Source organism: Dunckerocampus dactyliophorus, chromosome 17, assembly GCF_027744805.1.
Source record: "Dunckerocampus dactyliophorus isolate RoL2022-P2 chromosome 17, RoL_Ddac_1.1, whole genome shotgun sequence".
Taxonomy (NCBI): domain Eukaryota; kingdom Metazoa; phylum Chordata; class Actinopteri; order Syngnathiformes; family Syngnathidae; genus Dunckerocampus; species Dunckerocampus dactyliophorus.
This window is the reverse complement of record NC_072835.1, coordinates 17,785,271-17,801,217: the sequence shown is the minus strand read 5'-3', so window position 1 is coordinate 17,801,217 and position 15,947 is coordinate 17,785,271. Positions and strand designations below refer to the sequence as shown.

The 15,947-nt window shown below is 39.0% G+C and overlaps 1 protein-coding gene across 2 annotated transcripts; it reads left to right on the top strand.

The window, feature by feature from the left end:
* Positions 1–266: 266 nt before the first annotated feature.
* Positions 267–15,500, top strand: lman1 (lectin, mannose-binding, 1). Of its 2 annotated transcripts, none has more exons than XM_054757456.1 (13): positions 267–988; positions 2,419–2,573; positions 3,836–3,943; positions 5,316–5,377; positions 6,553–6,625; positions 6,736–6,859; positions 8,871–8,929; positions 9,061–9,193; positions 9,369–9,556; positions 10,355–10,431; positions 14,394–14,553; positions 14,621–14,745; positions 14,818–15,500. In XM_054757456.1, exons 1-13 carry the CDS (start codon positions 751–753, stop codon positions 14,852–14,854), a joined length of 1,539 nt encoding a protein of 512 aa, XP_054613431.1. In that variant the 5' UTR covers positions 267–750; the 3' UTR covers positions 14,855–15,500. The 2 variants fall into 2 exon arrangements, with proteins under 2 accessions (XP_054613431.1, XP_054613430.1); XM_054757455.1 differs by having other exon boundaries at positions 273–988; positions 6,553–6,652; positions 14,818–15,498.
* The last annotated feature ends 447 nt before the right edge of the window (positions 15,501–15,947 follow it).

Here is a 15,947-nt window from a genome sequence, read left to right as displayed (position 1 = left end):
ACTCTGTAGTTACTGTATATATTTATTCTCAATGTCTTTGCTGTACTTGTCTTTATTTCACATCACCACTTATTCAAATGTATTTATTTTCTATTTATTATCAACATTTTAATACTATTTATTACATTTTAATCTTATTAGCATCCTTAGTTTTTGACATTTTTATTTCTTCCTTTTCCACAAGCTATATAGCATACGTTTTTAAAAACACCTGTTTCCTTTTTATGTTTTTTTCAACACCCAATTCCTTTTTTTTTTACACAGGAAGTTAACAAAATGCAAATGACAAAATGCAATATTGAGTCAACATGTGAAAAGATGAGGTGTGAATGAATTATCAGTGGTAGAATTAAATAAGCTGTGCTTCTTCCTACTCCTTTTTGGACATGAAACACAATGAACAACAACAACAACAAACTCAAATAATTGTGGAAATAAACGGAAAAATATCGATACCATCACACAAGTATCGATCCAACACTTATACTAGCCTTGGTGCCGATTTGATCGATATTTGGATAGACCCTCCTCCGCTATTAAACACCGTAGACATGACCGAAGGGTTTTGTTATCAGTAGTTAATGTGCTTTGCTGTCTTTATTCAAGTCGATGTGTGTGGTGTCCCCACTAGCAGTGAGTCAGGGCCGATGTGTGCGCGAGCCGTCCAATGAGAAGCCGCCCTGTTGGCCCTCCAGGCATCCCGTCATGCTTGTGGGCTCAGCTGCGCTACGTCAGCACTGACACAGAAACATGGCGGTGTCAGGAGCACGGCGGCGAGCTGCTTACGGAGTGTTATCGCTGCAAGCTTTTCTTATCGCGCTGCTGTGTCACCGAGGCGTCGCGGATGTGACAGGCGACAGTGGTGCTGCTGATGGTGCCGCCGATACGGACGGGGCTCCACACCGTCGCTTCGAGTACAAGTACAGCTTTAAAGGGCCGCACCTGGTTCAGCAGGACGGCGGTATTCCCTTCTGGATCCACTCTGGCAGTAAGTGCGCCGACAGCTGTCAACATCTAACGGCTCTCATCGCGACACTTGTACCATCATGCAACATACATGCTTGGATGTAACGGCTCGGCCAGCGGGGCTTTGCATTGAAGCCACAAACGTTAAATGGCTGCAAACTTTTTATCATTAGACCTCCACTTGTTGTTTCATAAGGTTCCCTTTGGATTGTTACGTCACACACTGGCAGTAGGTGGACCCCATTCATCAACAATCATATTGATCCACTGAGTCTCCTATAGAAAACTGATAGTTGCCGATTTGTGTTGGCGACGACATGAGGAACTTGAGGAAAAACCTAATTCAACTGTTTTGTGTTGACATGGAAACCACTGTCCCTTTAGTAACTATGACATTGATTCATGGCATTAGAAATGTAATGAGAAACCTCATTCAACACTTTTAAATTGTCTTACTTTCCCCGAATCCAATATAGTGACCACATTACAAGTCATTGCGCGAAGTTGTAACCTCTTTAGTTGATTTACGGCATGAGGAAAGTGTGTCATTCAACGTTTCAAGGTGTCACCTTTTGTCCAATCTAGAATATACAGTGGTTTGAAAAAGTGTTTGCCCACAAAATGCAGTTTTTAATTTAAATGTTTTATTATTAAGGGAGAAAAAAGATCCAAACCTACACGGTCCTGTGTGAAAAAGTGATTGCCACCTAAACCTAATAACTGGTTGGGCCACCCTTAGCAGCGACAACAGCAATCAAGCGTTTGTGATAACTTGCAGTGAATTTTGGCCCACTCATCTTTGCAGAATTGTTGTCATTCAGCCACATTGGAGGGTTTTCCAGCATGAAGCGCCTTTTTAAGATCATGCCACAGCATCTCAATAGGGTTCAGGTCAGGACCTTGACTAGGCCACTCCAAAGTCTTTGTTTTGTTTTTCTTCAGCCATTCAGAGGTGGACTTGCTGGTGTGTTTTGGATCATTGTCCTGCTGCAGAACCCAAGTTGGTATCAGCTTGAGGTCACAAACAGATGGGCGGACATTCTCCTTCAGGATTTTGTGGTAGACAGCAGAATTCATGGTTCAATTTATCACAGCAAGTCTTCCAGGTCCCGAAGCAGCAAAACAGCCCCAGACCATCACACTACCACCACCATATGTTACTGTTGGTATGATGTTCTTCAGAAATGCAGCGTGACTTTTATGCCAGATGCAATGGGCCACACGTGTTCCAAAAAGTTCAACTTATGTCTCGTCAGACCACAGAGTATTTGAGTATTTGATTTGACTGCTATGTCATGATGTAAGTTAGCTAGACTACCTAAGCATTTGTGGGTTGTTGTAGGTCTACTTAATAACAACACCACATGCTGTCGGTCTTTTGTAATAAATTCATTGTTGTCACAAGTTATACAGTAATTGTTGTGCTTCTCTAATTCTTTCTCTCCACGCTAGATGCTATTCCCAGTACAGACCAGGTGCGCATCACGCCGTCCCTCAAGAGTCAGAGGGGCAGCGTTTGGACCAAAAACAAGGCGGCCTTTGAACACTGGGAGGCTGAGGTGACGTTCCGTGTGTCCGGAAGAAACAGAGTGGGAGCCGATGGTTTGGTAAGAAAAACGGCATTTGCTGTAACAAAGACCTGTGTTTATTATTGCGTGGTTCCGCATGCACCTTCCACTTTGCAAGCATCTTCTTGGTAATTGGATCTGGTGTCCTACTGAGAAATATTTACAGTATTGTTCTCCTTGTTTGTTTTTGAAGCCCCTCCCATTCACCAACTCAAGCGTTTGCGTTTGCCATCTGCCCATGCTAGTACCGAACAGGACCATGCCTACATGGACGGGCCTGATTATTTCTTCAGCCTTACAATGACAACCCAGGGCAGGGTTTTTATGCTAGAAAGGGGTTCAGCCCACGGAATGCTGGTATGCCTTAAAAAGAAGCGCAAGCAAATGTAGGAGCGGCTAGTTGTTAAAATTGCCAGAAGGCAGAGGCTTCTGGTTTTGGTTGTCTTACAGGTTGTGTGAGGTCCATCACATGACGTGTTCCCATCATTACTGTCATTAGTTGTTCACAAAAGAAGTGCAACATGTTTGCATTGGAAATAATTTGCTAAAAGAAAGTAAACAGTGCCAAGGCTCGTAGCAAAAGACATGACGTGAGAAAAGTCCTGAAAAGCCTCACTGAATGCTCCATGGCTGCATGCTTTGTCCCCCAGCCTACAGTGGACACAAAATAACTGTCGTTATGGAAGTTTTATTGTTAGGGTCATGGCATGACATGAGGAAAGGTATGACTTGGCATGAGAAAAGTTCTGAGAAACCTCACTCAAGGCTTCATGGCTGCCCGTTTTGTCACAACTTCCAATATATCCAATATTGTGGTGAAAATAACTCTCATGATACAACTATAATTGTTAGATTCATTAACAAACATGAGAAATTATGGTAAACCTAATTCCAAGCCATAATATGTTGCATTTTGTCCAAGATATACAATACAGCCGCTGTATTTTTAGTGTTTACATTTCAAAGGCACTTATGTGGTGATGTAACTTCATTTTGGTAGATTTATGATCCTTGAGGAAAGCAATGAGAATCTTTATTCAATGCAACAAGGTGTTGCATTTTGTCCAACATATAATATAGTCAGTTTTGTTAAAAATCAGTACGTTATGATTTAAGGTCTTCAATAACTTTCTGACGTCACATGAGATGTCATGAGAAATCTCACTCACGGCAGCTTACGCATTTATTTTTGCAGAATACAGGTCACTGTCTTATTTGGATCGTGTTCAAATGTTTTCTAGTAGTACTAAAAAGACATATTTTTCTTATTTTTAATAAAAAAATTTTCCTCATTCTGACAGGCCATCTGGTTCACCGAGGCCCAAGGCCTAGATGGTCCAGTGTACGGCGGAGCCGACAAGTGGAACGGGGTCGGGATTTTCTTTGACTCCTTTGACAACGATGGAAAGGTTGGTGTCGACTTCCCTAACATGGGCCCTTATGATTAATATCTGTTTTTCTTTTGTGCTGGTTCAGCCTGTTAGCAGCTAATGCTAGCAGACGTTTAAACAACAGAACGGAATGAGATTATGGAAGATAACAATTGCTGTGGGACGAGACGTTATTACAGCTGTTTTTGTTTTGTGTAGCTGAAAAGATGGGAAAGGTTGGTCAACTGTTGACCATGTGACACAACTAAGCTAAACATAGCTGATTTTTCATACACAGTAGCGGGGATTAGCAAATAACCGCAAGTAATTGAGACGCCCGTAAAAATGTCTATTTTTGACTAACAACGTCTGCTATGCTGCTCTATTGAGGTGCCACCGTACGCTACGTCATCTCGCTCCATGTTTACATGTTCTCCGGGTACTCCGGCTTCCTCCCACATTCCAAAAACATGCATGTTGGGTTAATTGGAGACTCTAAATTGTCCATAGGCATGAATGTGAGTGTGAATGTTTGATTGTCTATATGTGCCGTGCGATTGGCTGGCGACCCGTTCAGGGTGTTCCCCGCCTCTCGCCCAATCTGGGATAGGCTGCAGCATAACCCCGCGACCCTAGTGAGGATAAACGGCATAGAAAATGAATGAAATAAATACATTTTCTGATAAAAAAAAATTTTAATCCTTGAGGGCCGCACGGTAGGGTTTTGTACGGGTACCTCCCACCATCCATGTTCTCCATGTTCACATGTTTCCTCTCACATCCCAAAAATATGCATGTTAGGTTAATTGGCGACTAAATTGTGTGTGATTTGGTTGGTTGTCTATACTGTATGTGCCCTGCGATTGGCTGGCGACCAGACCAGGGTGTATCCCGCCTCTCGCCCAAAGCCAGCTGGGATAGCCTCCAGCATACCCCCGCGACCCTAATGAGGGTTAAGTGGCGTAGAAATTGACATTTATGAGAAATGATTTGAATTTGCTGGGTTGTGAATGCTGAACTGGGAATGTGTGGGGATCCACTGCCGTCAGGTACGCATTTTTGACCTTTAGATCCACTTTGCTGCTCTCCAGGTGCACATTTTGTTGCGTTCAGTTTTCGCCTAACAAAAAAGCAAGAAATGTTGATACTAACAACTAATAATAACACAAAGCTTTGTCTTTATATCTTCTTTATATCATTTTTTTAGCATGAAAAATACTAATATCAAAGAGTACTAATTTATCCAAGGTTGCTGTTTTCACTGACAGCTCTGTTATTTTTACTTTGGGATTATTTTTTTTTAAGAAGGAGACTAGTAGCTCATACCTTATCATGCCCAGGTATGAGATTAGTTTGTGTGTTTTTTACAAGTTGAGCAAAAAAAGATTAACATGTTTTGTATCTATTGCAGAAAAATAACCCAGCTATCATTGTTATGGGAAACAATGGCAACCTTGTTTTTGACCACCAGCAGTAAGTAATCACTTTTTAAAAAATTTTTTTTGCTCTGACGTCGTCGTCGTCGCTGCCGACTCACATTTGAACAACTTAAAGAAGATTTGGAAATATGATTATATTTGCTTGAAAGTAAATAATCCCCTATCTCTCCTAATCCCCCGCGGGCCAGCGAAAGCTTTAAATCACCTTTTTCCAGTGCCGTTGGATGGAATTTGCGCTGTTTACGCTCTGACAAAAAAAACAGACACGCGTCGATCTTTTTCCACCCCATCAAAAGTGGGGTCCTATTTTTGTGTTTGTTTGTGCAGCAGCTAGAAAGTTTGCAGGTTCGCGGTCAGGACAAAAATAATCGTTATTTCAATAATCGCATCGTAATAACAGATGTCAATGGCACTCATTGATGTGTTTAATGATGAATCCTACTTAAAAAAATGGAAAATATATCTCCCACGGTATAAAAACATTTTGCAGAGATAATGAAGCGCTAACTTGACCGGTCTTGGGTACCACACTCCATCGCAAACTTAGTATGAAATGTTACTACGCATTTTTTTGTTGTATTTTTACAACTACGGCTATTCTGATAATCTAGTAATATGAGTTTTTTTCTTGTCACGTTACAACTTTATTCTTTTCTTTACTACAATTCCCTCATAAGACTTTTTTCCATCGACAAATCATACTTTATTGTCATCCATTATGTTTTTTATACGGTAATGTTACGGTATTATTATCGGACAAATCCAAAAAGTGTATTTTTGAGTCACATTTTTATGCTAAATAGGCAAATAGACTGTTACTACTAGACCTAAGTTACATAGACGCTGTGACATATGATAGCTGTTGTTTCCCACAATACTGTAAACCAGGGGCGTCCAAACTTTTTCCAGCGAGGGCCACATACAGAAAAATGAAAGGATGCAACGGCCACTGATATCTTGTAAAACAACACATGTAGATATGCTAAGAAGTTATAAATACTTCAAGAAAAAAATGCATCTCAGCTTTATGACATACAGTCATGGAAAAAATGATGAGACCACTCTTGTCTCTTCAGTTTATTGATCCATTTTAATGCCTGCTACAACTAAAGCTGCATTTGTTTGGACAAATATGATGAAGAAACAAAAATAGATACTCCCGCCTCCTAGCACAGACAAAAGTGGTAACGCTATGAATTGTGTTGGCAGTGACGGCAGCACACACGCTTTGGGGACGTGTTTGCGTGACTTCCGCAACAAGCCGTATCCCGTCCGAGCCAAAGTAACGTACTACAAGAAGACCTTGACGGTAACGTGACCACACCAATTAGCGGCCCCCTCTGCATGGTTGTTCACCCTCCTGTTTTTGGCTGCATCTCTTGTCGTCCACAGGTTATGATCAACAACGGTTTCACCCCAGACAGAGACGATTATGAGTTCTGCGCAAAGGTGGACAACATGACCATTCCCCCTGAGGGCTTCTTTGGCATCTCTGCGGCAACCGGCGGTTTAGCAGGTAAGATTTGATGGTGAACCGTCAAGAAAGGAAATAAGTGTTAGCTCAAATGATGTTTTCCAACATTGTGCTCATAATATTGCGACTTTTTTATTCTCAATAAAAAAAAACTATACTTCTGTTTTTTTACTTGCGATTTACTTGGAACATTACAACCTGTTATTGTTTTGTCTTGCAAAATAATGACTTACCTCATGGGAATACTACTTTCTTCTTATATGACAACTTTTCTCATAGAAGTCTCAGAACATTCCAAGGTTTTTTATTGTAATATTACAGTAATCCCTCATTTATCGTGGTTAATTGGTCCCGGATCCGACCGTGATTAGTGAATTTCGGCGAAGTAGGATTCCTTATTTATGAATTGACTATATTTGTAGTTAGAGCATAGAAAACCTGTTTACGAACTCCTAAATACGTTTTTTAACATGATTAGAGCCCTCTATACATTCAATAACACCCCTATAATCACCATGACACTCACATTCATGTTCCTGCAACATTACTGACACCTAGTGACTAGAGCTGGGTGATATATCAATATTTTTAAAATACTGATATTTACTTTAAGCACGATAACAAAACCAACCATATCGTTGATATCGATATAGACTGGATTTGCGCTGTTTCGCCCACATCCCTGCATGCAGGGGGGAGGAGCAGAAGCCCACTGGCTTCAGTCGAAGCGACAGCGTCTGCGGCGGACGAATTAGTCAGCAAGGAGTAAGCAGTAGCTCAGAAATGTGGAGGTACTTCCAATTCAGAGCATTAAAAAGTCTTTTTCACCACCTTAGAACTTAGCACAAACTCTAATACGAGGAATGTGTGAAGCTGCACGCTGTCCGCCGCACTCCTCTTGCATTCCTCATGAAAGGAAAAGCAAAGTGGTGCGCTGTTATCAAGAGATGTCCTATCACATTGCTAAGATATGGTGCCCGTTGCAACAGTGGGAAAAACGGCTTTAAAAACCTGCTGAAAACGATGGACTCACGATGTCCAGCGAGCTTTGCAGTCACACAGTTGCTAAGCCTGATGCACTTGACAGGTTGGTGTTTCTGGCACAAAATAAGGACATGCTTGTGTCTTCTAAAAATATTTACCCAAAAAATACTATTATCCCATAACTCCAAGTATTTTTGAGTTGCTGACATTTAAAAATGTCCTCTTAAACAGGGCAATCTTTAATATTTTGTTTGTTTGTTATTTGCTGAGTATTTGTGCATAGCTAATGTTTCGTTATAAAAAAACATTATATTTGACTTTTTCTATATTTATTTCAAAGAGAGAATGGCCTACTTTATTTTAGCGGCTATTTTTAGATACGATTATTTTTGTGTGCATCTTGCATGAAGCTTTAACATTTCAAAAAACATCCTCATGTCAAGTATTTATTTTAATAAAACAACTTGACACGCATATTTAGCTTTGATCTTGTCTAAACTCACTTTGCTTAAAAAAATATCGGGATACATAGCATACATTGATATTCAACCGAAATTTATCAGGATATGAGTTTTGGTCCATATCGCTCAGCCCTACCAGTGACCAGTGTAGATACTACATATCGTTCACTGTGTCTTTGAATGCGTCTTATGACTGCCTTTTTAGCCGTTTTAATGCATGAAAATGCCTAATTTAGGGGAAAACATGTCAAATTTGCTTCAATATGCATATTTTATGTCTAACAGTATGCAACCACAAAACTGACATTTATTAATATATTTTTGAAGAACCGTGATAGAGTGAAGCCACAAGTGGCGAGGGACAACATTTTATTGTCGCATCACAACATTCTTGTGATATTACTATTCCTTGCATCATTCATTTTTCCTATTTTTTCCTGCAAAAGTACAATTTTTATCGGATATGCTAAAAAAATCATAATCTTAATGCTCCCTAAACATTACTAGTTAATGCTTGTAGTTGTTTTTTTTGTATTTTTAGGTTGTATTTCTTCTAATCTTGTTGGATACAAATAATAAACAGTGTCTTTCTGTTCTTTCTGCACCAGATGACCATGACGTCTTGTCCTTCTTGTTGTTCAGACTCACAGAACCGGGCAAGACGCCGGTAACTGCCGTTTCCCCTCACACCTTTTCCAGAGTCCAGTGTGTGTGCGCATGAATTGGTCCAAGCCTCTATTGAATTCACTAAAAGCTTTTTTTTTTTTTTTTATTGTTTTGTCTCTCCCTCACTTGAAGCCCAAACCTGAGACTGAGATTCCTAAAGAAGAGCAGGACAAGTACCAAGAGGAATTCCAGAACTTTCAGCAAGAGCTGGTCAAAAAGAAAGAGGAGTTCCAGAAAGAGCACCCTGATGTCGTAGGAGAACCAAGTTAGTATTTGCACAAAACACATGCTTGTACTCGGTGAGATGGAGGCAAATGAAATATTTCTAATGTCATGAAGAGACGCACTTATTTCAATATTCATGTCTGTGTTATTTAATGCCATTTTGTACTTTTTATTTTATTTTATTTTTTAAACATCGCCGTGCATATCGTCCACAGTCGACGACCTGTATGAGAGCGTCAACGACCGAGAGATCCGTCAGGTGTTCGAAGGCCAGAACCGCATCCACCTGGAGATCAAGCAGCTCAACAGGCAGCTCGCTATGATTCTGGACGAGCAGCGACGCTACGTATCCGTCATCACCGAGGAAATCTCCAAGAAGGGATCGAACAGCGGGACAGGGCAGGTGAGCGTTATTAAACCAAACACACCTCATACAAAAGTCTTGATCTTCAGGCAGGTGCCACTTTATATTTTACAGACTTTCATTCTTGTAAAATTAGGACTTTATTCTTGTATACCAAGGGTGTCCAAACTTTTCGCACTGAGGGCTATTTAGAGACAAAGCTTTGTTACTAAGTATCAGCATTTCAGCTAGTTTTATGGCCCGTTATAAGTCCAAAAATGATGTAGTATTCTGGTCACCAGGCATCACTAATTACACAACGTTGATGAGACATGACATGACATGACATTACCTTAACATGGCATGTCCGACATGTTAGACTGAAAAAAAAAGTTCTCCTCCCATTCCGTGTGGAAGTGGTACGTTTTTGGCTTACCGTTCTCCTCCTTCCTCAACTAGTTTGAAACCATTTCTTAAGTTTAGAATAAATAAATTGGAGGCTAACTAGTTAGCTCACTAGCATGCTGTGCTTAACGCCGTGACCCTGCAGTGATCCCATAGCCTGCACATTAGCAATGTGGTGTAAACAAAGAATAATAGGAGTGTCAAGGTGATAATGGTAAAAACTTATTTAGAAAGTCGTACAGGTTTTCCGTAACTACGAAAATATGCCATTTATTAATATTGAATCCTACCTCGCAGAAAATTCACTTATCACGGCCGGGTCTGGAACCAATTAACCGCGATAAATGAGGGACTGTTTTTTTTGGAAGAATAAAAGCAAAGTTGTTGACTGAATCTTCAAACGCATTTTCAGTGTAACCCTCTCACACCATGTTGGTATTTTTGTTTTTTTAGCTGGACGTGGCCGCTCAGCAGCTGGCCACAGTGGTCTCCTCCCAACAGGACATTCTCAGGAACCTCAACGAATTTAGGTGAGTCGCTTGTTTTGAACATCCACGGAAGCCCCCAAACCGCGAACACAAACAAGGCAGAAAAAGCCCTCGGAGTTAAACCCCTGAAATCATATTTAATCTCAGGCTACAACATCTCAGGTGTCTGTCAGGCTGATAATCTCATGCAGCGAGAAGATCATGCTTACATGAGATCCACGAGAAAGTAAGTCTGTTTTTAAAGGTATACATACAAGGCATGATACGCGCACTAATGCGCATCTGTAAGCTTCTTAAACTTCAAATGTCTCGGACTTTTAAAAAAGTGATTTCTTTGCATTAGGATGACTTAGTCCGATTACAAAAAAGGGGCTTTTATGATAGTGTGACGATACAGATGGACCGTATTTAAATAAAACAAATAAAAAATATGCAACAAAAATAATACATTTGAATGCAACATTTTTTGTCATAGTTCACAACTTTGATTTCTAAAAAAAAAAAAAAAAAAATACCAATACCAAAAAGTTTCATTTTCTTAGTAATTTTAGGATTTTCTCATTTCTTGATGACTATTTTCCTGTAATATTACATTATTTCCTTGTAGCATTATGGGGTTTTTTTTAGACAGAAATATGACTTTATTCTTTTATCTACTTTTTTGTCGCAATGTTACAAACGTATTGTCATAGTATTATGACTTTTTTTTTGGTGGTGTTCCGACTTTATTAACATTATTGTCTATGTACGGAATTTTTGTCACAAATATGCCATTACAGTCGTCCCTTGTCACATCACGCTTTGAACTTTGACTACGGCCTATTATGAGTCACAAAATATGCACGTTTAAGCAAATTTTACATATTTTTGACCTAAATGAAGCTTTTACAAGCATAAAAATGACTAAATGAACTTATAAGACCTTCAGGAAATGCATTGAAAGACACGTTGATATATAGCATTGTACACTGTTCGCTAGGTGTAAGGTAATGTTACATTAGCCACTGCAAGAAGTCCCCAAAGTAAACAAAAAACAATCGCCCGATGTCTTATTTACTGTTATTATGTCAACCATATTGGGTAATACAAGTGTAAAGGTGACTATAGGGGTGTTATTTCATGTCTAGAGGGCTCTAATAATGTTAAAAGGGTATTTACAAGGTACGAAAATACTACTACTACGAAAATATTCCATTTATAAATAAACTATCACAGTCGGGCCTGGAACCTTTTAAATGCGAGGGATGACTGTACCACTTGTTGTACTTATTGTAAAGTTTAAAAAACATTATCTGAACATTGCAAAGTCATTTTTTTTACTTTATATTTTTCTTAAAATATTTTGATGTAAAAAAGATGGCTTGGTTTTACAACATTCAAGTTTCTAACTTTATTCTTTTTAACTTTCCATGTTCCTCATGTTTACCGAAAAAAGACTAACTTTGTGACTTGATTCTCTTAGCATGAAGTCTCGTAACTTTCCATAGTTTTTCTTATAATATTACAACTATTTTAGTAACATCACACATTTTATTATCATGTCAGCACAACGTTATTCTTGTAACATTATACTACGGCATATTTTTATTATAATATTGCTACTTTTGTATTGGGAAGTAATTCTGTAACTATGTTTTTCCGTAGTGTTACGACTACAACTTTCGTTTGATTTTTCCTTTCCGTGTGTCCCACACAAAGAGAGTGTCGGCGTATTATTAAATCATGTTTCGCCTTGCGCTCGTAGCCGTTTGATTGTGTGTTAATTGGAGCGCACCATCTGCATGAAGAATTAATCAGAATGACAAGATATTAAAGATTTGAGTTTATATAACATTAATCTGCTGTGTATCATAAAAGAAGCAAGCTGTCTGCGTGGCCTAAATCCAACATGCATACTGATGATTTTCTGTGTTATATTGTTGACCCACAACACCCTGAAGTGACTCCTACGGCTGTCACGTGGCGGTCAGAGTGCCGAGGTGTCACGACGCTCATTTGATTGATGGCAGTAAAAGGCCCCTAAAGCTTCTAATGTGCTAATGTGAGCGACTGATCTCTGACTTGCTGGATTAGGTTTATTCTGACCCGTCGTCTTCCACGCTCATAAATGGGTCACTTGTACGAGATGAAGATTAGGCGCGTGCGGGGTTTATTATTATTATTATTATTAAACGCTCACTTACTTTCTCAAGGGAGATTTTTTTTTTTGGCGAAAACAAATTAGATTTTGTTTATTTGCCGCCGCCTCCACTCGGCCATGTGGCCCAGCAAAGAAAAGGCCACATCATCTTAGCGACGTATCAGATTAGGCGTCTTTAAATACATCTGTCATACACGGCCAAAACATGCATTCCCTCCAAATCAGGTCTTGTCACGATCCCCCCCATCCTTCTTCTTAGCACCGCTGGAGTTCCTTTCATTTGTCCACTTTTTTCCCCCATCCCTAATCGTCTTAGACGTGTTTTAAGATAATAAGAGAAAGTTATTGCTTACTCCCAGCCAGTAATCGTCTTTAAGAGATGTCATTTTCTTCTGATATATTGTCTGAGCAAGTCTTTTATTGGTCTATTATTCGTTGACGAACGTTAAGGATTAAACTCTTACTCACACAAGCGCCAATAAATTGTTTTTCAATTAAATTACGGGCAAGTACATGAAATAATACAAATACGTATAATAAATAAATAAAAACAAATACATAATAAAAAAAGACTGTAATTTGGTGATTATTTCAGTGATATTTTTTTAATGGGTCAGTAATATTTAATTTTTAAAAAACAAATGTTGATTTTATGATTTAATAAAACAAAAAACACACACTGCACAATTATTAATTGTTGCCAGTAATTTAATTTTTAATTTATAAATATTTTTTTATTCTTAAAAAGGTCCTGTAACAGTGTAGTATTATGATACAATGATAAGAATAATACTTTATAATATTAAATTGCTATAATCACACCAAATATACTTTATTTATTTAGACTTTTAAATGTACAATGCAGGCATTATTATCATTATTAATAATATTCATGGCATTGATTTTCTATGCGATATGCTAACCATTCTCCTGCAAGTTCTTCATTAATTCAAAAATATATTTAATTGAATTAGTTATTATCGTGAATAATAATCAGTAATATTCATTTGATCCATTTTCTTTGCGATATGCTAAAGTTTCTCCTGCAAGTTCCACCTCCAAATAATCTAGAATCCACGGTCCAATCACTCACACATGAGCATGCGAATGAGCCAATGCATGCCCGTATAATTAATAAATGTTCCTCCCACCAGTTATCAATATTCGTAATTATTAATATTATTTCAATAGAATGATTTGTAATAATCCACCAAGCCAAACCCCTCAGCATCCTCGTTCATGAGCAAGCACATGCATGCGCACTCGGGATGAGATGGATACTCGTTTTAGACGAGTTGGTTGAGACCATTTGAGAACCCCCTGACGTGGATAGTAGCGAGGAGCATGACGACGTCTCACTTGGAACAAAACGGCATGCAGAAAAATTTGAGGTTATAGAGACCTGTGAGTCAAACATGAAGGCTATACATGAATACCTTTTGAATAATACGCATTTAAAACTGTGTTATTCCAAACTGCATCCGAAAGGTCTTTGATTTTTAGCTGAAACATTAAGATTGCCTTGTCTCAACGTGCTAATTCGTCCCGTTAGCACTGCAGCTACTTTAGCTGCGCTGTTCCTATGTCAGCGGTCTGTTTCCTTAACCTTTTCAGCTCTTGTAATCTGATGTCGGAACATGTTTTTATAAGGGATTAATTTGGCAATCATGACCTCTTTTATCAGATGGTAATTTTCTGTTTTTTAAACTTTGGCAATGCAGATCCTCTGGCGAATAGGGATTAAAAGATTACATCGGGGCACAATTTGTAGCACCGTTAAAAAAAAATATATACAAAAAAGCGGGGATAAAAAAGCGATACCCTCATATGTCAAGTTTATTTTTGTTCCTTTTTTTCGGCACAGGAACTCTTTCTACGAATCGCTGAAGCAGATCGGCTCGGCCCAGCAGGTTGGCACGGGGGGCGGGGCAGCATACGACAACATTCAGCATTTCAACAGCATAAAGGAGCACCTGCACGTGGTCCGGCGTGACGTGGAGCAGCTGGTGCAGCGCAGCGCTCAGGTTGGATTTCATATAGAAACATAACAGTCTTACATGCAGGTATGTACTAAGATGTGGACCCCTCTAGAACCCGGCTGAGAAGGCCATGAAGTGCCCAGAGTTGCCTCCTGTACCTTCCTGCTTGTCCACTGTCCATTTTATAGTCTTCATCGTGGTCCAGTCGGTTCTGTTCTTGTGCTACATCATGTACAAGTAAGTTCAGATTTTAGTTGTGTTTAGAGATTTTAACAAGCTACTAACATCTCTCCTTCCTGTTTCCTGCAGAAGCCAACAGGAAGCAGCTGCCAAGAAGTTCTTTTGATGACAAATTAATTTAAACCAATGAGGGAATGTCCATTTTGGGTGATTTTTTGATTGTTTTTTTTTTTTGCCTTGATTTTTAGTTTTTTCTTTTAAAAATTTTGTAAGTTATTATACCAGGAAAAAATTGGGTTTTCGTGAAGAATTTAGTTTTAATAAATTGTTTTCAGATTCTTGATTTGGGATTGTAAAAGTTGTTTACGACGAAGGAGACACAGCTTGACGAAACCTGACAGTATTTTCACTTGGTCACAACGTTTGGATTTTGTTCCGAGAAGCCTGCCTCCGTTTGTTCCCAGTCTTCAATGCTAACGATAACAAACCTGTGTTTTTTGAAATGTGTAATTTTGTATGAGTAAACTTTAAAAAATTGTCAGAATCTGACGTATTGCTGGAAAAAAAATCCATAAATATACAAAAAAAACCTTGGGTCGACTCATTGTTTTACTTGAACAGAACTGAGGAAGTCGTCACTAGTCTATGAGGTGACCCAACCAGAGCAGACTACAATGAACTGGTTCATTTCTAGAGAGATTTTCTACAGCGATGCGGCGAACTAGCGGCCTAAAAGAGCAACTGAGGTTTATGAGGACTGCTGCCAAGGTACTGCAGCTTCAGCAAAGTAATAGCTCGAATATGTGCATGCATATTCATAAGATGTTTATTTTTAATAAATTTGCTACATTAAGAAAAGCTTGTTTTCACTGTCTTTAAAAGTGCATATTTGGGGGACAAAAGAAAGCTAATGTATTTGGGTATACGCCAGTAACAGAAAATAGCTGAATAAAATTGGGTGATAACTTAAGCGAAGCACGGTTTGGTTCATTGAGACATCAACATTGTATAGAAGCCTGTCAGCCTTGTTTGCATTGATTGGTCCTCGCAAATGAGCTCTTTACTGGTTATTGACTACAAAGAAGCTGGGAAATCTAGCCGCTACTTTGGTGTCACAATGACGTTGCTTGGAAAAACAATCATGATGTGATACAATCCTCTGACCCAAACCACATCCCCATCCAAACCTATCCCAAACTCCACCCCATCTACATACACCAACCCTATTCCAAACCCTAACCTAACCTTTAATTCAAAAC

Bases quoted from the DNA above. Each gene is read 5' to 3' on its own strand.
- lman1 (XM_054757455.1), top strand. From the start codon at position 751: ATGGCGGTGTCAGGAGCACGGCGGCGAGCTGCTTACGGAGTGTTATCG. The intron at 6,653-6,735 runs GTAACGTGACCA...TGTCGTCCACAG, and splicing joins ACTACAAGAAGACCTTGACG to GTTATGATCAACAACGGTTT. The intron at 8,930-9,060 runs GTAACTGCCGTT...CCTCACTTGAAG, and splicing joins CAGAACCGGGCAAGACGCCG to CCCAAACCTGAGACTGAGAT.